A 23,163-nucleotide genomic window follows, 5' to 3' on the forward strand; every position below is an offset into this window, starting at 1 on the left:
ACTAGCTAATTGGCACATGAGTACGTGTTTGATAGTTCCCGGAGCAAGGGCTATTGTGCAAAAAACACGACATAAATTAGTGATATCTTGCGTTAGAGACAACCATATGTATACACCGAAAAATATTTCGAAATTAACTAATTTCCTCGTTTTCCAGCCATGTCGGTCGTCAGTCATAGAACTTGCTGAAGACAATTTCCAGCACACCACTGTGAATCAGGCACAGTGTCGTTCAAATCTATTCATTGAATTCCCAGTACTATATGTTTTACATGACAAGAGAGAAAATTGGGGTAAATTTTAACTTCTTTTCAAAAGAGACATATGGGCTTACAACGCTACATCTCTTACACACATACATGTACAATCTTGAGGTTGGTTTTACAATTATATTCAGGGTTATCATTGTCGTTTAACTTTCCAAATGATCGATATGCTTTCCACTGGACGTGCGACAAGCGTCCACACAATAGTCAAACTCATCCCACACTTTTGTGATCATTTCTGAGCAGAAACACTGCATTCACTGCTGTTGCTACACATTGAAGCGATTCACCGAAACTTATCGGAAGGGGAGACGCATAGATGCAGTTTTTCACAAACCTCCACAAAAAAGTAGATACCGTGAGATAAGACGTTCTTGGACTCAAATGGTGTATTCTGTACTGCCTTAGGTGTGGTTCTCACAGAGTTGATAAGATATGATATGCGATGCGACAAGTGATGCAACTTATGATACGTTGTAGAACCAACCCGCACTGGTGTACCCCGCAGAAGCATGGTTGAAGTGACTTAACTGCACCGCAGTGGGACGACAGCGATACAAACACCAACACGATTCTCTGTCGTACTGGTTGGCGCAACGTGGAGTGCTGGTTACTCCATGCAAATGTGTCGTTCAGTAGATTGGGAGGGAAATTTCAGATCATCCAATGAGCCTAAAAAATTGTTTAGTGTATGTGAAGCTATAATTCATCCATCTCTGTAGTTATTTTCTCAGTAAAACTTCTACTTTTCACATAAAACATTAAAAACCGCTGTTTTTGTAATTGCACAAGTTCTGTGACATGCAATTTTTCCCATTCATCTTACAGTCTGATTAGCAGCTTGTTAACGAAGTGATTTTCTGTTTTCTATTGTCCATAGTTATTCTTATACTTCTAAATTAAGTAAAATGTTTGCTGTGAAAAACTTAGTCGCTGACTAGTTTACATTTGTTGCATTTTAGGTCACACAGTGTGTACGAAATGCAGCTAACATGACGAAATTATTTTTAAGGCTGGAAGGAAAGCCATAAGACTGCCAGCAGCATGCCACACACGAGGCCATTGCCACCTACTGTAACTTGTTGCTTGTCACCTGTAGGAACATGAGCGTCACACGAGTAACTGTAGCATTGCACAAGCCTTACTACAGTGTGTCGTATCACATATTGTATCGCCTCAGTGAGACCCCCACCTTACAATGTAGGAAGTGCACTGCCGTACTCTCGAGCAAACTCTGGTCCCACAGCTAGTACGCCTGTTGAAATTTAACATATAAAACAGCTTTTCTTGCTGTGTTATTGCCATCATTACTCGATGCAGATTGGGTAATGAAAGAGCGAGAGCGCAAGCTGACTGCACCATGGGTACCCCTATTCACGTCCACACGAATTGGCAGCTTACAACTGGCGCCAAGGTAAACTTATATTTTCAGTGGGTAATTTAATATTCACCTCAAGATTCTGTCTTCATTCACGTATAAGACATAGTCTTTCGAAATCGGATGGCTCGTTGTGTGTTATTGAGTTCCATGTCTCCTGTTAATACGAAAGATGTATGGCTTTCATATGCCTTTGTCAAAAAAAATTAGATCAAATCAGCATACAGAAAGTTAAGCGACTTACAGTAGGTGTATAACATTTGCTATAAAATCTCGTATTGTGTATTCGGAAATGTTGAACATCGCTGCTAAGGATTAATGAGGAATAGTAAATTTCGTACTCCGCTTTTTGATCACCGCCAGACGTAGATAGCCTAGAGAGAGTGTTAGGACCGTAGCTGGGCATGAGACGCTTGCTCTGCCTGACCACGCCCACTGCACGCACTTGGAGCTCCACCCCCACCTCGGGCCCACCGGCCGCCCACGGATACGAGCACGCCTGACTGCCCTCGCCTTGTCTTGCACCTGCACTGAGTAGCGCCTGTCACCCACGACCCGCGAAGCGCTGGAGGAGCTGTCGACCGCGACTGGACTCTGTTCAGACCAGAGAGACGTGTTGCAAAGTGACTGTGGTTTGCTTGTAGAGAGATTGTGTCATTACAAACAGTTCTCATTTGTATAACGCAGAAGACCCGACTACTGCCACAGAAGCTTTTGAGATTGGTTCCCACAGTGAGGATCCTTAACGTTCGTATTTACTGCATAAGGTGTTCAATTTAAAACGTAGGTAAAGAAAACGTCTGATGACATTAATGTCAGATTTTCTATTGAGACATGCAATTTTTGGCACTGTTAGGAATAACAATGTATCAGTTTTCAACTGAAGAACATATTTTTAACTTGTAAAGGCCATTTAGGCAGTATTTATTTTTTCTGTTTTTACTTATTCCTTAGATGTGACAAGACCTACCGTGCTTCAATAAACTTTGATGATGGGATCGTTTTCTTGCTATAAAATCACGAAAAATTTTCAGCAAGAAGATCTAGATTCATTAGGCTTTAAATCAGAACTAATTTCTACATTTACGGCCTTCAAAATACACGTCATAACTTAGCAGAAAATACGGCGAAGATGAGATGAGATAAATCAAATTTCATAACCAACAGCTGCTGATGAAATAATTTTTTATGTATTACTTGCTTAGATCAGATGATTATCTACAGGTGTCATAAAATTATGTACCGCAGGCACAATGCAATGTTCTTTCTGTGGTGTCCTTCATACAGAATCTGATTATGAGAGTGTCGAATGATAGATCAATTGCAACAATGCATTTTACTATTGACTGTATATTGTTGGATTTTGATTCAAGTAATGAAACACGGCACCAGCTACGCTTTTTCATGCACAGCGTGAAACGTTTCAGGAATTCATTCCCATTTCCTGAAATGCGCTCTGCCATGCATGGGAACACTTAGCTGGTTCTGAGCTGTATTATTGGAAAGATTAACGACGTGGTTGCAGGCTTTTGAAAGACATTGATTATGATGACTGAAATTAAAACATTGCATTTTACTACCAGTGGTAATGATGAAGAATGGTTTATATTTTATTTGATCCCTCAGGAAGAACAATCCCAGCTGTAAATAATTTTGTAAGTCAATGGTCAAGCATTTGGAAGAGTTATCTTTCTTTTCAATATTTTTCTTTATTTATCTAGATCGCAAATTTATACAATGTTATCACCAGCTTCGATTGTGTCAGTAAACATTTACAAATTTAAAACAGCAGAAAAAATCTTGTTCACATAAAATTCTACTTATAGTAATTACAATATAAAATGGAAACAAAGTGACACTATCGCTACCGTGTGTAGCTCGGGATATATTATACAGTCAAGTACTGAGTCATTAAAACTACTTTGTCTTCGATGATGGAACCGCTTAAGATAGAGACAAACGTTCTTCTGCTAGAGGAGACCACTATACGCACAATTATGTAACGAAAATTACGTATAAAAATAAAATACTAGAAAAAGAATCTGGTAATTTGATTTACGGTAGTGAAAGAGGTCCACAAGTAATAAGAGTAAAATATTGGGACAATATGTAAGTGGATAAACCAACTATCCTAATGAACGGGCTACTAACTGGTATGGGAATGTCACTATATTACAAGCAAATTTAACAATCAAAATACTACGTGCAACAGATGTTGTGTCATCGATGACTTCACTGTACGTCAATAAATTACGAAAAAATGTAACAGATAAAATGCAAAGTATGGAAGGACGGAAAGACAGTGTTAGCACAATCGAAACCGGTCATAGCTTTGTATGAATGTGCGATCTAGCAAATAAATTATATTGTAAACAATTTTGACACCCAAAAATTACAAATTAACTCGAACTATAATTAATAAAGACTTTTTTCATTAGCAGCTCTTGGTGGATCTGAAATTTTTGTCTTAAAATACTGATAAGCTATTTGGCACCACCTGCGAATGACATAAGATCAGAATTTAACTGATAACATAAGACAATGGAGTATGTGGAACTACGAGAAATTTCTGAAAGTAGTTTCTATCCTGGATTCATTTCCCTTAATTCGCACTGCTGTACTGTGCTTATTGAACCCAGTAATCATTTTTCGAACGAGGAAGTAATGGCCCGTGGAGGTATGAGAATAAATAATTCTCTATTGCTACCTACGTGTCACAATGTTGCTTCACGCAGTACTGATGCAGAGGGCGATCCAGGACAGTCCAATGGATTAATCCCCGACATACTCAACGAACCAGCGTTTTAACGAACTGGCGGATCGGGTTACAGCGCGCTGCACCTGCAGCACTAACTGGTCAGGAAACATCCCTGTACGATTTTTGGCCAATTTGTAGTGTAGGTTGAGTAATCACTAACGAGGCTTGATTGCAGCATCAGTCTCTGGTTCTTTATGTATTTCTGTCTTGATATGTTAATCGGAGAGAACATTATAAAAGATGTAAGGTGGAAACCTAGCTGTGGGGTCTCGGTCGGGTCTTCTGCTCGTTGTTAGCAAGGCAGCGCTTATACCGACGTGGACGGTACGACTGTGTTCGCAGATGACGGGTTGGACCCATCCGGCAATGACGTGAACAACTCAGTGTACAGCTCCCTCAGCGGGCATTACTCGGACAAAGGTAAACCGACCGCTTGCATGGGCACCCGCGGACGTCCCCTCGGTACCACGTCATAGCAGCTCCGCAACTATCAGTTTCACCAGCCAGTCTCTGGCGTTCTGTGTGGGTTGGTCTCGACCGAGTGTACTGCATACAAATCACTAAAATCATGATGTGAATAATACCACAGCAGATAAAAAACTGCCCTTCACTGTTTGTTAATCTCGCCTGCACAAGTGATTGTCTTTCACTTTCTAGTTTACATTGTCTTTGGATTTGGTTGAGCAGATCAGACTGGGTACCGAGGGAAAGTTCCATTAACAGAACAACATCTACAGAAACAAACAAAACGAGACATTACAGAAACAACATTAGACCTAGCTAGACAAAGAGCTTCGCTTTGAAACAAACAATGCCTCCCCAGCAGCATATCTTCTGTTCTGTCGCTGTTGTTCTTTGCATACTGTACAGTTAGCATTTAACATGACTATTATGTTAACGTTAGGTTATGTATATTTTATAGCCGTGATGAATGACTTATAAAATGTATGTGATAATCCTAGATAGAGCATCTCTGGTATTTCGATTTGTGCATTGTTATATACATATTCATTGTAGTGTAGAAGATCCAGCAGCTAAACAGGTGTCTCAGCGCTCACTGGTAAGTACATTTCATGTTATGTAAACTATAGTTCAGAAGAAAGTGTATTTTTAAATGTTCGACGAGAAACTTTTCAGCAGTCACTTCCACAGCTACACATGTAACAGCTATGGTAAAAATAAAAAAACCGAAACACCGGCATCGCTTCCATTGTTTTCTTATGTTGTTATGTTGTAATGGTCCGTTGCGAGAACTGTAATAATATTCCTTGTGGCGTTATAACAGTTTACGTTCCCTGACCTCATGAGAAATTAGCGTACAAAAACTTTCAACGTTGGATTCGTAGCTAGAGCGGCACGACTTTAATGTTTACTCCCACAATCTGACCAGTTTAGATTTCATAAGCCAGTCGCTGGTAGTGGATGTTATGGTAATACCTGAAACAAATTGAAGGAAGTCGCTCGTAAATAATGATGATTGATTAAAGTGTACGCACACCGTAATACGCTGATATTTGCATTACACTTTCGACTGCAAATTTATTTTCCACAAATTATGCTATGCAGGCCAGTAACGGGAGGTTTTTTATTTGTGTTATCATTACTCGTCGTATCAAATGAAAAAAAATAATTCCACACATTGTTTATGCTAAGCGTCATACTGAGAGAAAGTTGTGGCACAGAGTTTGTCTGGCCCGCTAATAGCCTCAAGAGACCTTCCATAACCTGTCGTAACAATTATTGTTCTGTAGCACACTCGCACACACCTCCTGTCTCGGTCACAGGAAACTGTGTTCTTCAACAGCAAATACGCTTTTTGCCACGTGACACGGGGTCAGGAGATCCACTAAATCCTGTGATGAGAGGCTGACTCTACTAATGATTAATAGATTACACTCCACTACATACTCGAAATCGGTTATTAAAAGAACCAAGAAACATTTAACTAGCGTATCTTCTGTAGAGTGAAAGAACGTAAACTATACTTGACAAATTAATTTGTATATCAGTCACTATCTTCGCTCCTGTATAAAAATGTTTTAATTTTCACAACCGGTTACGTTAATCGGACATAATCGGCCAACACGTGCCCGGGACTTTGTGGGGCATTTTGGTACATATCAGAGTTACAGTTAACATTGTAAGCCAAATAGGTAATTTAGACTTGAAAGAGGAGTTAGGTAAGCAGATTACAGATGATTAAAATTTTACTGGCAACCTTACAGAAAATTTTCACATCCGTAAACGAGAAAGAAGAATGTGTTAGTGAATTTATCTGATGTATTTTTTGTATGCTGTTTTTGGGGTATTCTTGGTCTACAGCGAAATTGAATTTCGAAAGATACTCGAAATTCTTTATAAGAAATGTTTGAAAGTAAGCTAAAATGAAGTTTAGGAAACCAAAAGGCAATGAAAGTAAGTAAAAAGGGCTTGGAGAACTTTTTTCAAATTCAATGAAATTTGCAGTACAAATTTTCCGGTGTGTCTAAAATCGGAAGTCTATTATCAGCAAGTATTACTGACTCCGACTTTTAGCAATGAGACATGGACCTGTAACGCAAATAAGGAAACTGAGAATTTTACAGATAGCAGAGGCGAAATTCATGTCATGCATCACTACAGGGTGCGGAATAACAAAGAAATTGGAGAACTCTGTTTAAAATGAAGTCGATGGAAAATGTAGCCAGGCAAATTACTGGTAGGTGACCCCACCAAGATCTTCGCTGGATTGCAGGTGCTGAAAGACCATGACGATGCCCTAACTGAAGATGAGATGCATAGAAATGTCGAGAGGAAATGATAACGATGACGCCGGTGATGATGATGATGGTGGTGGTGGTGGTGGTGTTGGTGGTGACGAATGTGGTGACTCTTTCCTTGAATATAATTTTCCTCGTAGTTTCATGCATTTCAGGTATTTGGATTATCCATTATAATGCAGAGGTGGCAGGGAGAGGAGCTGTGCGTAGCTCATTCGGGAAGAGAATTTCCCTGAGGAAACGGAGGTTCAGGATTGGTCTACGATGTATTACAGGAAATTTAAGAACTCCACACACTTTACAGCGAAGCTAATGATTCGTTCCCAATAGTTAGAAGGTGTGATTCTTTTAAGTGCAAACTGTACCAAACTCTCTCTGACATCCTCTGTCTCTGCCACACATCTCACTATTCGCCTTTCGCTATCAGGAGGTGTATTGTCTGAAATATATTTACCTGTAATTCCTTGCCATAGAGATTTTCAGCAACATTCTTGTCCATCACTGTTTAGATTATCAAATTCTCTTCCCCTCTCCATTTTAAGAGATAGTGGAACTTTTACTCAGTAAATGTTTTGTGATTTGTCTGGTATGATCTTATCAGTCAATAAAGCACTGGGTTAGGATTATTGGGTATAATGTCCTCCTGTTATACAAAACGCTGCTTCTCCATGTGACCCAAACATGTTTCAGCACATCTGCAGCATCATAAGTGGGTTTTCTTTATTCAGATTTGTGAAATGTAAACGCATTGTAAGCGATAGCTGATGTATGCAAAATTACGCTTACAAACGGTTTTTCTTTTTTTCTGACATTACCTTTCCTTTAAATTTTGCGGCTATGCAGGACCACTTGCACATTATCAGGCACTGGTAGCTACTCATAAGCAACAAAATGATGTTAATGTGAATTTGGTGGCGAGTCAACACATCATTCTATAATCAAATGTAATTTTGTTGTGTCAAAATATTTCTGGCATTTATTTTCTGTTATTATTTCTACGGCTGGTCCTTTGTCTTCTGACAAGGGAACCTCCCCATCGCACCCCCCTCAGATTTAGTTATAAGTTGGCACAGTGGATAGGCCTTGAAAAACTGAACACAGATCAATCGAGAAAACAGGAAGAAATTGTGTGAAACTATGAAAAAAAGAAGCAAAATATACAAACTGAGTAGTCCATGCGAAGATAGGCAACTTCAAGGATCCTGTGAGCTTAGGAGCGCCGTGGTCTCGTGGTTAGCGTGAGCAGCTGCGGAACGAGAGGTCTTTGGTTCAAGTATTCCTTCGAGTGTAAAATTTTATTTTTTATTTTCAGACAATTATCAAAGTTCGGGCACTCACACATAATCAACTTCGCTATCCAAAATTCCAGGACGTTCAGATTTGCTTGGACATATGCAGGATTTGACGGTATACACACGGAAAAATTTGAAAACGTTAAAAACATATGTTTTTTGACAGAGCACAGGGAAAAGTGTGCGACTGTGAAACTGTTGGATTCATTTGTTGCAGTTTATGTGACAAACTCTTATGTTTTCATCACTCTTTTGGGAGTAATTCTCACATCCACAAGAAAACCTAAATCGGGCAATGTAGAAGAATCTTTTGACCCATTCGCCAAGTGTACAGGTTAGGTGGGTCGACAACATATTCCTGTCATGTGACGCACATGCCCTCACCAGTGTCTTATAGAATATATCAGACGCGTTTTCCCGTGGAGGAATCGGTTGACCTATGACCTTGCGATCAAATGTTTTCGGTTCCCATTGGAGATGCACGTCCTTTCGTCTGCTAATCGCACGGTTTTGCGGTGCGGTCGCAAAACACAGACACTAAACTTATTACAGTGAATAGAGACGTCAATGAACGAATGGACAGATCATAACTTTGTGAAAATAAAGAAAAACGTTTCACTTGAGGGGAGACTTGAACCAAGGACCTCTCATTCCGCAGCTGCTCACGCTAAACACGGGACCACGGGGCTCCTGCGTTCAAACTATCCTTGATGTTGCCTATCTTCGCATGGACTACTCAGTTTGTATATTTTGCTTATTTTTTCATAGTTCCACTCAACTTCTTCCTGTTTTCTCGATTGATCTGTGTTCAGTTTTTCAAGGCCTGTCCACTGTGCCAACTTATAACTAAATCTGAGGGGGGTGCGATGGGGAGGTTCCCTTGTGAGTACTCATGAGTTATTGAAAACCACACACAAGTAATACACACATTTTGGAGAATTTATTTGTAACAAACTCTTTTCACTTGACCAGCACGCAGTGTCACAGTGTTAATTTTTGTCCCATCCCAGTCGGTGTTCAATTGTTCTCAAATGTGTTCTGTGCCGACGTTGAATTTTATTTATCCCCCCCCCCCCACCTGTATCTTCTCTCTCTCTCTCTCTCTCTCTCTCTCTCTCTCTCTCTCTCTGTCTCTCTCTCTCTCCACTCTCTCTCTCTCTCTCTCTCTCTCTCTCTCTCTCTCTCTCCCCTCCTTGTGTGTGTGTGTGTGTGTTTGTAGACGAGCTTGCTTCTTAGATGTTTGTGTTACCTTTAAAGTTCTGTAAGGTGTTAAATATTGTACACTTGTATAGAGATATGTATACGTTTATATGGCACTTGTACAGCATCACTCTCGTAGCTTGTTATGTGGAATCAACTGATGTTAATATGAATTTGGTTGGCGAATTAACACATCTCTCTGTATCTAAAAGCAATTTTGTTGTGTCAACCGGCATTCAACACATAGTCAGAATACATGGGACAAACATGCAGGGAATTGAAAAAAAGATATGCAGCACAACTCAGAGCTCTTAAAAGTAACAGCCCCCGTAGCCCGTAACCACAAGCCAACCATAACAGGAACAGATTTAAAAATACCAAAGTTATACAACTGAAAGGAAGAGATTCTCATTTTTGTGATAAGGCCTGAGAAGGGTGGAGGGAAGGAAGAGTAGCGCTAGTTAAGTTTACTTCACGCCGTTATCTGAGTAGCATGGATCCCTCGATGGGAGACGAAATAATACGTGTACAATCTTGAACATAACAAGGCTAGCTCTCCTCAGCCCTCGCTATTAATTCCGCAGACTCCTGCAGCGAGTGCTCGTACCCTCCCCGGAAGGTAGGGAGAGATTACGTCCCCCCGGCGGAAGCGCAGTAATCTGGAAAGGCGACAATCCGGCGCCGCGGAGGAACCTCGGCGGATCAACCGGCCGGGCATCCGTCTCCTCCTGCAGGCGGGCGTGGAAGGGCGACCCATTACATTCTAATTTTATGCATGACTTATCGGCCGAACCGCCCCCGCTTCCCGACTTTTGTGCCGGCCGCCGCTCTCCGCGGCAGCGCCTGGCGCTACATTTGGCGGAGCCTGCAGCCTGCTGACACGAGAAGACCGCGCGCCCTCCTTGCACGCCGGAGGCTTTAATGAAAAGTTCCTCCAGCCGGCGGGCGACCCCGGCTGCGCGCCACTTAGCATTAATTGCGAATGTTCATTTGGAGTCCCCCTCCCTGCGAGTCGCACTTGCTCTCTCTGCCTCTCCCCCTGTCCCGACTTCTCCGTCTCCTTCTTCCTCTCCCTCCCGCATTCCACATTTTTTTCCCCCTGCCCTTGTGTCCCTCTTCCCTGGCAGCGCTCCCTCGGGGGCCGTGCCGCGCCAGCTTGCAGCTCGCAGAGTGGCGGCGAAGAAATCTCCGCGACCGACAACTGCCGTCGCTCGCCACCCTCCCACTCCCCCCCCCCCCTCCCTCTCCCAAGCCGCTACTACGGTCGACCCACTTCACGTGAGGCACGTTCTCCGGACACGCTGATAGTACGAGTAATTGAGTCACTGAGCAGAACAGCTCCTGTGATTTGTCTCCTGTGACTTGTTTCCTATGACTTGCCACCTGTAACTTGTCCCCTCTTCTACCGTGCCACATCTACCTACATATCCACAGGGGATGCTTGAACACACACTCCAACCATAATTTATTTCCCTAAATTTACACAAGACGTCCCAAAAAGCACCGACAAACTTAAGAGACAGTTACGTAAGCTAAAACAACTAAAACATTTCTACAAGAGTTTCCCAGAAAGTAAATGTAAATGTAGTGTGGCTAGGACCTCCCGTCGGGTAGACCGTTCGCCGGGTGCAAGTCTTTCGATGTGACGCCACTTCGGCGACTTGCCCGTCGATATGGATGAAATGACGTTTAGAGCAACACAACACCCACTCTTTGAGTGGAGGAAATCTCCAACACAGCTGGGATCGAACCCGGGCTCATAGCATTGACATTCTGTATCGCTGACCACACAGCTACCTGGGACGGACGCCCAGAAAGTAATGTACCGCATTTTTATTTTCTTTAACAATTCCTTATGGAACGTAATGAGACTTCTACACACAAAGGAATTGTGTTTTATACACACATACTGTCCATTAAGTTCTTTGCCCAGCGTGAAACAACGGCGTGTATGCCGAATACTTGTCTTGGTGGCGGAGCCAGTGTTTCACTGTGTGAATCATCTCCTCATTGTCCTCAAAATCGCATTCTTTAATGGCCCAAACAAGTGCGAGTCGAGGGGGCTAGGTCAGGGCTGTAGAGTGGATGGGGTAACACTGCCCAGCCCTGTTCTGCGATGTGTTCAACAGTCCTCAGACGTATGGAGCCGAGTGTTATGTGTTGCAGCAAAACATCTCATGGGTTGCAGTGGCGCCGAAGTCGCCGGAAGGGCGTCTTGAGATTTGTTAATGTGTTTACAAATGCTTCTGAAATAATGGAACTTCCTCTTGGCATCACATCAATGAGATTCAAAATGGTTCAAATGGTTCTGAGCACTATGGGACTTAACTGCTGAGGTCATCAGTCCCCTAGAACTTAGCACTACTTAAACCTAACTAACCTAAGGACATCACACACATCCATGCGCGGGGCAGGATTCGAACCTGCGACCGTAGCGGTCGCGCGATTCCAGACTGTAGCGCCCAGAACCGCTCGGCTACCCCAGCCGGCTCCTCTGTTGTACATCATCACGAACGGCACCTATAAATTTCGCCGCGCGGGATTAGCCGAGCGGTCTCGGGCGTTGCAGTCATGGACTGTGAGGCTGGTCCCGGTGGAGATTCGAGTCCTCCCTCGGGCACGGGTGTGTGTGTTTGTCCTTAGGATAATTTAGGTTAAGTAGTGTGTAAGCTTAGGGACTGATGACCTTAGCAGTTAAGTCCCATAAGATTTCACACACATTTGAACATTTTATTTGTAAAATTTCCTCAATACATTGGAAGTGTCAGTCGTGGTCCGAAGAGTGTTCTGTGTAGTTGAGAGTGCATTATGTTGGAGCTAAGTGAATTGGAACGTCAAATAATTGTTGGCTCTTGTTCAGTAGGTGCTTCCGTAACAAATATGACGTAAGTATTCGATGTTTCAAGAGGCTCTGTATCGAAGGTTTGTACCGCAGTATTTAAACCGACGAACTCTGGGAGGTTGTATAGGACATCAAATCAAATATTTTTCCCTAAAGTCATATTTTCCAATCAGAAGGATTTAAACCGGTAAAGGAAGATTTATCTGGCGGAAAATTAATTAAACCAAGAAACACTTTTCCATTTTTTATGACCAAGAGACAACACATTAACACAACCCAATTTCAATTACAGTAGATTTTCAAAAATGTCTTGACCATTTTGGATGATCAAGTACATCCCATAGTACAGTGTTTGTTTCCCAGACGTGATGCTGTGTTCCAAGAGGACAAAGTACCTGGTTACGCAGCTCACAATTTCCTATGGCCACCCCAGCCACCAGATATCTGATCTGCTTTGGTCTGCTTTGGGGACAAGGGCGTGTGATCGCTGTCTCCATCGCCGGTACCTGAACTTGCCACAGGAACAGACGTATAGGATTCCGTCGATATTCTGAGATGACTCAAAGCTGATTTCAGTGCCAACGGTTTTCCTACATTGCAGTGTGTTTGTCGTATTTCCATGGTTTTGTCCACTTCTGACGTTTAAACGTTGTAAATGAATATTATTGGTCGTAAATATCAGAAATATTCATGATTAGAGATCGATATCCCTAGGCAATTCATTCTCTTGGTGATGTGGCTTCTATGAGTCAGCGTGCACCATAGGATCCGAGTAGGATTTTTTTTCATTTCTCTCCATCTTGAACTGTCCGTTGCCGTCCGCCTCCGTAGCGTAGCGGTAGCGTTACAGCCCACAACCCACGGGCCCCTGGTTCGATTCCCGGCAAGGGACTGGGTGTTGTGTGTTCTGTATCATCATTATCATCTTCATTGACTCGCAACTCACCGAAGTGGCGTCAACTAAAAAGGACTTGCAATACAGCGGCTGAACTCCTCCGAATGCGGCCTCCCGGCCAACAATGCCATACGACCATTTCATTTTTTCGTCCGTCGCCAACTGAATCCCTCTGTCTTTCGAAGCCTCTTTCCCTCCTGTCCACTGGTCTTCCCTCGTTTTGGTAAACTGGGCTCCTATCTAACTTTCTTGAGCACTATGGGACTTAATTTCTGAGGTCATCAGTCCCCTAGAACTTAGAACTACTTAAAGCTAACTAACCTAAGGACATCACACACATGCATCCCCGAGGCAGGATTCGAACCTGCGACCGTAGCGGTCACGCTGTTCCAGACTGTAGCCCCTAGAACCGCTCGGCCACCCCGACCGGCTTTAATGAGCAACCCACCGCCGTTTCATAGTATTTTTGTCACTGACCTTTCCTCTACGTGTGATATGTTCTGCTCTCTTTCTTTCGATTACAGACAAGTATTTACTTTTGTTTGTAGCCCAACATTGATCTCTCCATTCCTCTTTCAGCTGCTATGAGTTTCCTGTCAAGGAGCTCCATTAATTCTCATATCACATCATAAGTTATTACGTGTAGCACACATTGGTTAAAAACTGTTTTCTTTGGCTCAGTTGACATCTTATACTTAAAAACTGAAGATTATCTCCAACAAGTTCGCCTCCCGAGTTTAACATGTCGAAATGTTTCTGATATCAAGTCTGTTTTCGTATTTACAAATTGATTCAGATGTTTTTCGTGACCCTTTGCAGTTGTGTACTTCCAACACATGTACTTACATCTGGTGCCCATTCATTCTTCATGATTTTTAGAGTAGATACACCAAACAGTTGCTTATAGTAAGCAATCTTTATTTACGACATTTTCAAGTACGTCTAGATTGATGTAACGTCCATGTTGCGTCGTTAGTGGACTATTTCGTAACTGTCACTGATTTAATAAGATCGTAAATGATGTCAAGATGTCGAAATTAAATATTAACTACAGCGTGACAGCAGTTTGACAGTTCCCGTCTTACGACACTATATGTCTACCCAGCTATTTGGTGTATCTAATCTAACAACCATGTTGTTATCAGACATATATTACGCTGCTCGCCCTAAAGAAGAAAAGCTATTGACATTCATAATGAAATTGGTTTTACCACAATTCATTTTATGACTGACTTCGGAGAAGTTCGCTAACTAATATTTCAATGTCCTTTGTACGATTGGTAAATGGAACAATATCATGAGCAAATATTAGATTATTTGATATTTCTACCAGATCTTGGATTCCCTTTGTTTTCCTATTCAATTCAGACTTAGCTTTTTCTAGGACTACAGAAATAGTTTTGGAGATATAGTCATCTTGATTTACACCGTTTCCAATCCGAAATTCATTAATTTCTTCAAAAGTCGCAAAGGATGTGGTGGTATTGTGTATCTTATGTAAGATATGTAATCTGCTAAAATTAATCACATGTCGAGAGAAATAACTACAGACTCAGTCAGTGTTACCTTCAGTAAGAGCGACCAATTGGCTGAAAACTGAATGGCATAATTAGTCGTCACCTGATGATAATGACTGTCAAAACAGTAACAGTTTAGAAATTATCTGTGAAGCGGATTAATAGCCTTCTGGTGACATACATCCCAAAGAGTTGTAATGGAAATTAAAATGGTGGGAACGATATCTGATGCCAATTCCCTGAACTAGTAGCGGAAGGTCTAGCGCAAACTGGGTTCAGTATAGTTGTCATAGTAGTGAGAAGGCATGTAACCTAGTTAGACAACATGATTTGCATGGTTATTGGAGAATTATTTCGGACAAAAGAAGCAAGGATGGACTAAGTAGAAGAGGGGTCAGGTCGGCATTTTTTTTTTTACTGTGCGGGGAAGGGATGTAGCTGAAGATCAGGAAAAAGTGCAGACAGTTGACCAGAAACCATGGAAAATAACAGAGTACATATTTAAAGGCAAAATACATCATTAAAAGAGGAATAATATAAACAGTAGTACTCTCATTTCTGTCTAAAATATTGAATAATTTGTTTTGTTTTGCTGTAACTGCTGTATGACGACTAAGAAGACAGATACCAATTCGTACAATGTAGAAAGTAAAATTAAAAAAAAAATTACACCCCGTATCGAACTCTAGAATTCGAGTGTTTTAACAAAAAACACTGTACTATTGAGCAGCGGACGTGCGCAATATTGTGATTAGAGCTTTCCTAAATTGTCTTTCTTATACATACAGCTTCTACCAAAAATAAACATGAGATTAAATTTTGTTACATGTATTTTTATAGGTGTACTGTTAGTATGCCTCCCCCCATGAACCATGGACCTTGCCGTTGGTGGGGAGGCTTGCGTGCCTCAACGATACAGATAGCCGTACCATAGGTCCAACCACAACGGAGGGGTATCTGTTGAGAGGCCAGACAAACGTGTGGTTCCTGAAGAGGGCAGCAGCCTTATCGGTAGTTGCAGGGGCAACAGTCTGGATGATTGACTGATCTGGTGTTGAAACACTAACCAAAACGGCCTTGCTGTTGTGGTACTGCGAACGGCTGAAAGGAAGGGGAAACTACAGCCGTAATTTTTCCCGAGGGCATGCAGCTTTACTGTATGGTTAAATGATGATGGCGTCCTCTTGGGTAAAATATTCCGGAGGTAAAATAGTACCCCATTCGAATCTCCGGGCGGGGACTACTCAAGAGGACGCCGTTATCAGGAGAAAGAAAACTGGCATTCTACGAATCGGAGCGTGGAATGTCACATCCCTCAATGGGGCAGGTTGGTTAGAAAATTTAAAAAGGGAAATGGATAGGTTAAAGTTGGATGAAGTGGGAATTAGTGAAGTTCGGTGGCAGGAGGAACAAGACTTCTGGTCAGGTGAATACAGGGTTATAAATACAAAATCAAATAGGGGTAATGCAGGAGTAGGTTTAATAATGAATAAAAAGATAGGAGTGCGGGTAAGCAATTACAAACAGCATAGTGAACGCATTATTGTGGCCAAGATAGACACGAAGCCCATGCCTACTACAGTAGTACAAGTTTATATGCCGACTAGCTCTACAGATGACGAAGAAATTGAAGAAATGTATGATGAGATAAAAGAAATTATTCAGGTAAAGAAGGGAGACGAAAATTTAATAGTCATGGGTGACTGGAATTCGAGTGTAGGAAAAGGGAGAGAAGGAAACATAGTAGGTGAATATGGATTGGGGCTAAGAAATGAAAGAGGAAGCCGCCTGGTAGAATTTTGTGCAGAGCATAACTTAATCATGGCTAACACTTAGTTTGAGAATCATGAAAGAAGGTTGTATACATGGAAGAACCCTGGAGATACTAAAAGGTATCAGATAGGTTATATAATGGTAAGACAGAGATTTAGGAACCAGGTTTTAAATTGTAAGACATATCCAGGGGCAGATGTGGAGTCTGACCACAATCTACTTGTTATGTACTGTAGATTAAAACTGAGGAAACTGCAAAAAGTTGGGAATTTAAGTAGATGGGACCTGGATAAACTGACTAAACCAGAGGATGTACAGAGTTTCAGGGACAGCATAAGGGAACAATTGACAAGATTGGGGGAAATAAATACAGTAGAAGACGAATGGGTAGCTCTGAGGGATGAAGTAGTGAAGGCAGCAGAGGATCAAGTAGGTAAAAAGACGAGGGCTAGTAGAAATCCTTGGGTAACAGAAGAAATATTGAATTTAATTGACGAAAGGAGAAAATATAAAAATGCAGTAAATGAAGCAGGCAAAAAGGAATACAAACGTCTGAGAAATGAGATCGACAGGAAGTGCAAAATGGCTAAGCAGGCGTGGCTAGAGGACAAATGTAAGGATGTAGAGGCTTATCTCACTAGGGGTAAGATAGATACAGCCTACAAGAAAATTAAAGAGACCTTTGGAGCAAAGGGAGCCACTTGTAGGAATATCAAGAGCTCAGATGGAAACGCAGTTCTAAGCAAAGAAGGGAAAGCAGAAAGGTGGAAGGAGTATATAAAGGGCCTATACAAGGGCAATGTACTTGAGGACAATATTATGGAAATGGAAGAGGATGTAGATGAAGATGAAAATGAAATGGGAGATACGATACTGCGTGAAGAGTTTGACAGAGCACTGAAAGACCTGAGTCGAAACAAGGCCCCCGGAGTAGACAACATTCCATTGGAACTACTGACAGCCTTGGGAGAGCCAGTCCTGACAAAACTCTACCATCTGGTGAGCAAGATGTATGAAACAGGCGAAATACCCTCAGACTTCAAGAAGAATATAATAATTCCAATCCCAAAGAAAGCAGGTGTTGACAGATGTGAGAATTACCGAACGATCAGTTTAATAAGCCACAGCTGCAAAATACTAACACGAATTCTTTACAGACGAATGGAAAAACTGGTAGAAGCCAACCTCGGGGAAGACCAGTTTGGATTCCGTAGAAATTTTGGAACACGTGAGGCAATACTGACCTTATGACTTATCTTACAAGAAAGATTAAGGAAAGGCAAACCTACGTTTCTAGCATTTGTAGACTTAGAGAAAGCTTTTGACAATGTTGACTGGAATACTCTCTTTTAAATTGTAAAGATAGCAGGGGCAAAATACAGGGAGCGAAAGGCTATTTACAATTTGTACAGAAAGCAAATGGCAGTTATAAGAGTCGAGGGACATGAAAAGGAAGCAGTGGTTGGGAAAGGAGTGAGACAGGGTTGTAGCCTTTCCCCGATGTTATTCAATCTGTATATTGAGCAAGCATTAAAGGAGAAAAATGAAAAATTTGAAGTAGGTATTAAAATCCAGGGAGAAGAAATAAAAACTTTGAGGTTCGCCGATGACATTGTAATTCTGTCAGACGCAGCAAAGGACTTGGAAGAGCAGTTGAACGGAATGGACAGTGTCTTGAAAGGAGGATATAAGATGAACAACAACAAAAGCAGAACGAGGATAATAGAATGTAGTAGAATGAAGTCGGGTGATGCTGAGGGAATTAGATTAGGAAATGAGACACTTGAAGTAGTAAAGGAGTTTTGCTATTTGGGGAGCAATATAACTGATGATGGTCGAAGTAGAGAGGATATAAAATGTAGACTAGCAATGGCAAAGAAAGCGTTTCTGAAGAAGAGAAATTTGTTAACATCGAGTATAGATTTAAGTGTCAGGAAGTCGTTTCTGAAACTATTTGTATGGAGTGTAGCCATGTATGGAAGTGAAACATGGAAAATAAATAGTTTGGACAAGAAGAGAATAGAAGCTTTCGAAATGTGGTGCTACAGAAGAATGTTGAAGATTAGGTGGATAGATCACGTAACTAATGGGGAGGTATTGAATAGGATTGGGGAGAAGAGAAGTTTGTTTCACAACTTGACTAGAAGAAGGGATCGGTTGGTAGGACATGTCCTGAGGCATCAAGGGATCACAAATTTAGCATTGGAGGGCAGTGTGGAGGTTAAAAATCGTAGAGGGAGACCAAGAGATGAATACAATAAGCAGATTCAGAAGGATGTAGGTTGCAGTAAGTACTGGGAGATGAAGGAGCTTGCACAGGATAGATTAGCATGGAGAGCTGCATGAAACCAGTCTCAGGACTGAAGACCACAACAACACTGTTAGTATGCAAGGAGACACGCAGTGGTGTCTAAAGAATGTGAATTTTTGCTTCCCCCCGTACAAACACTTGTCCCAAGGAATACTATGAAGGTGAATTACCACATGCTAATGTACTCGTAATACCTTTTACGTATTAGGTGACTGTTAAGCAAGTAGAAAAATTTTAGGTTGTGGTTTCTGACAGAAAAATTACCAAATGTGTACAAATCGGCACATATGCGAAAATGAACCGCTAAGTTTTATATGAAGCAAGTATTACGGTCTCATTCTACTGCACATAAAATTGTTTTAATTTCAGTCATCTTACGAAGATGTTCAAAAGTGCCCCCCATGGGATGCAATGCAAAATGTAGCAGCATGTATCGCTTCAACTTTTCGAATGTTCCAGGCTGTAGCTGAACCACAGGAAATAGGGATAGTATCCGTTTTAATTCGGGATACAACACTGTACTTCACCTTTCTCCAAGGCGGTGGGTTACATGCCTGGAACTCGTACTCCAGTTGATGCCGGTATGTTGTAGAACCGATGCGAATGACTGCTGTGCTAATATGCTGTGGCCTAGTGCTCATACGAACGTCGAAAATGGGTGCAAATTGTGATTTGGAGGGTGCTGTCTATTAACGTAAATGGTCAGGAAAATCCGTGTCCCCACTCGTACTTTTCCATATGCTTGATTGTAGACTCCAAATTAACGGCTTATTCCTGGAATGAAACACGGACCATTGTGCTATGACATACATGAAAAAAGACCCAAGTAAAACATGTAGAATAATATTGTTAATCAGTTTCATTTATCATGGCAAATATGCAATAATTAAATAAAAAATTAATAACACATAACGTCCAAAGTAATGTGCCAGTGACAACTGACTTACTGTAGACTCGCTGTGCAGTTTCGGACATACGTTGGTGTGAACTTCATTGTACCTTTTCCACTCAGGAATCAAATCCTGCATATTACTAACTCAAATTTCCTACCTCGCTGAGGCAAGCTGCAAGTCTCTGCCGCTAGAGGGCTCTGAATTTTTGCATGAACATGGTGGCTTGTATCGTAGGTCGGTGCGTGAGAAACGGAGTGCTGTAAACGAGTTTCTAACGGAAAACCACTTCGTTCACACTTGGGGCACCTTCTGTTTCAGCATGAAAATGACAGAACATACATGAGCGCTACGACATTTACAAGAATCCGACGCATTGGGTTTAATGTGATTGATCACCCTCCATACAGTCGCGACTTGGCCTACCAGTTTCCAAAATTTAAAGAATACCATCGAGGGCTTCACTTTGATAGTGCCGAGTGGTGCAAGCAGAGGCGACGTTGTGGCTCTGTCAACTAAGTCAAACACCGAGCGAGGTGGCGCAGTGGTTAGACACTGGACTCGCATTCGGGAGGACGACGGTTCAATCCCGCGTCCGGCCATCCTGATTTAGGTTTTCCGTGATTTCCCTAAATCACTCCAGGCAAATGCCGGGATGGTTCCTCTGAAAGGGCACGGCCGACTTCCTTCCCCATCCTTCCCTAATCCGATGAGACCGATGACCACGCTGTCTGGTCTCCTTCCCCAAAACCAACCAACCAACTAAGTCAAACATCCTGCAGTGACCGTGTCAAAAAACTGGTCTCTCGTTAGGAGGAATGTGTTCGCCGCCAGGGGGACTATGTTTAAAAACAAATATGTAGACATGAAGAATAATGATATAGAGGGTTAATAAAGTCTGCACGTGTTATGGGGGCGAACTTTTTTTTCGCAATATCAGAAGCCAAGATCGCTTAAGGTGAATAATTTATTTCATGACCAGTATGTGGACGAGACATGTGTAGTAGGGTTTCTGGGAGACCTGAGAATCTGAGGATGGCAGTTAGTTGCTCTCGAAACTGGTCATGAAATTAACTGTTTCACATCAGAAAGTCTTGGTTACAAATATTAAAAAGTAATGAAGTTTACATTAGTTAACGAGCACAAGAATTTAATAATACAGAGAGATTACTTTTCAGCACGCTGTCGTACTACGTGAAAATAAGTAACTACACACATCACCTCGGTTCCGAGAGTTCCGGAACATGCACAGAAAATTGAGATAGAGATCAACATAAACATCATTTCAGCCGTTTTTGTTGCTCATGAAAACCACACATTGCATGTTGTACCACCATACAGCGAGACCTTCAGAGGTGGTGGTCCAGACTGCTGTACACAGTGGTACCACTAATATCGAGTAGCACGTTCTCATGCATTGATGCATGACTGTATTCATCGTGGCATAGTGTCCACAAGTTCATCAAGCCACTGTCCCAGTCCTCAACGTCGATTCGGCGTAGATCCCACAGAGTGGTTGGTGGTTCACGTCGTCCATAAACAGCCCTTTTCAATCTATCCCAGGCATGTTCGATAGGGTTCATATATGGAGAACATGTTGACCACACCAGTCGAGCGATGTCGTTATCTTCAAGGATATCATTCACATGATGAACACGATGAGGGCGCGAAATTGTCGTCCAAGAAGAATACGCTACCGGTATGGTTGCACTATCGGTAGGAGGATGGCATTCACGTATCGTATAGCCGGTACGGCACCTTCCACGACCACCAGCGGCGTACGCCGGCCCCACATTATATCACCCCAAAACAGCAGGGAACATCCACCTTGCTGCACTCGCTGGACAGTGTGTCTAAGGCAGGGCCGGCCAAACGCTGCACAGTGTGCAGACGTGCGGAAGTGCTGCACATGTGCGCACGTGTGCGACAGGGAGCGACAGCGACATCTATTATTAGACATGTGTCCTAAATGAACGGCGGCGGCTCCACTTCCCTGTTTATGTGGTAGAAGCAAGAGGAGAATTGGTCATTAAACCGATTGTTTCCATGTATACTTACATTTAGGTTTTTTTAAAAAAAATATGTGAAGGGCTACGCTCAGCTGAAGTCGATAAAACATAACATTCATCTAATTGTCGGTTATTATGCAGATTTCATACGGGACTGATGAAAGATATAGCAATAATGGTATTGAAATAACAAGTGATCAGCGAGAGGTCTGCGGTTATAATTCTGTTCAGAGGTCAGTGAGACAGAAATTATGTGAGTGTAGGCACCGAGAATTAGTTATAGGAAACCTTGCATTAGTTTAATGTTATTTGAAATCATGAATAAATTCGTTGGAAGTCGCTAAGTGCTTACCTTCTTAAATACTAGCTCAAAAACGTCACGCGTATTTACGTGCCGTCAGTCAAGCTGCCTTAATAAAAACCCACTGTTATTAACTGTATTACTTGTCTCACTCGGTTAAACTGTTAACATAAAAGTAGATGTCTCAATGAGTAGACTGTGACAGTATTTTAAATGTTTAATACGCGAAATACCTTCCCATGGTTGGCTTGCAAGCTGTGGAAAGGGCACTAGAATGCAACGGTATAGAGTATCTCAGCAAGTGGATAAAGCGACATCTGTGGGTAGAAACATGCACTACATGAACGCTGACGGCTGCGGCGTGCACGCTGTGACCCGGAAGTTGCACATGTGCAGGAGCACCGCACGCGTGCAGAATTTCTGGCCGGCCCTGGTCTAAGGCGTTCAACCTGACCGGGTGGCCTCCAAACACGTCTCCGACCATTGTCTTGTTGAAGGAATATGCGATACTCATTGGTGAAGGAAACGTGATGCCAATCCTGAGCGGTCCATTCGGTATGTTGTTGGGCCCATCTGTACCGCGCTGCATGGTGTCATGATTGTAAAGATGGACCTCGCCATGGACGTCGAGAGTGAAGTTGCGCATCATGCAGCCTACTGCGCACGGCTTGAGTCGTAACACGACTTCCTGTGTCTGCACGTAAAGCATTATTCAACATAATCCGTAGGTAGCGGTCATCCACTGCAGAAGCAGCCCTTTTTAGGCCTGAGCTGGGCATTTCATCGACAGTTCCTGTCTCACTGTATCTCCCCCATGTCCGAAGAATATCGCTTTCGTTCACTCCGAGACGCCTGGACACTTTCCTTGTTGGGAGACCTTCCTGGCATAAAGGAACAATGCGGACGCGATCTAACAACGGTATTTACTGTCTAGGCATGGTTGAACTACAGACAACACGTGCCGTGTACCTC

General features: G+C 42.2%; 1 protein-coding gene across 3 annotated transcripts in view; it reads left to right on the forward strand.

The window, feature by feature from the left end:
- Positions 1–23,163, forward strand: part of LOC126262264 (lachesin-like) — a 950,831-nt gene that overhangs the window by 881,554 nt on the left and 46,114 nt on the right. For 2 of the 3 annotated variants that reach the window (XM_049958762.1, XM_049958763.1), the window contains one exon: positions 4,745–4,822. The exons of the other annotated variant lie outside the window; for it this stretch is intronic. In XM_049958762.1, coding sequence (XP_049814719.1) covers positions 4,745–4,822 — 78 coding nt within the window. The remainder of the gene's footprint in view (positions 1–4,744; positions 4,823–23,163) is intronic. 3 annotated transcript variants of the gene reach the window in all.

This window comes from Schistocerca nitens, chromosome 6 (genome assembly GCF_023898315.1).
Source record: "Schistocerca nitens isolate TAMUIC-IGC-003100 chromosome 6, iqSchNite1.1, whole genome shotgun sequence".
NCBI classification, from domain to species: domain Eukaryota; kingdom Metazoa; phylum Arthropoda; class Insecta; order Orthoptera; family Acrididae; genus Schistocerca; species Schistocerca nitens.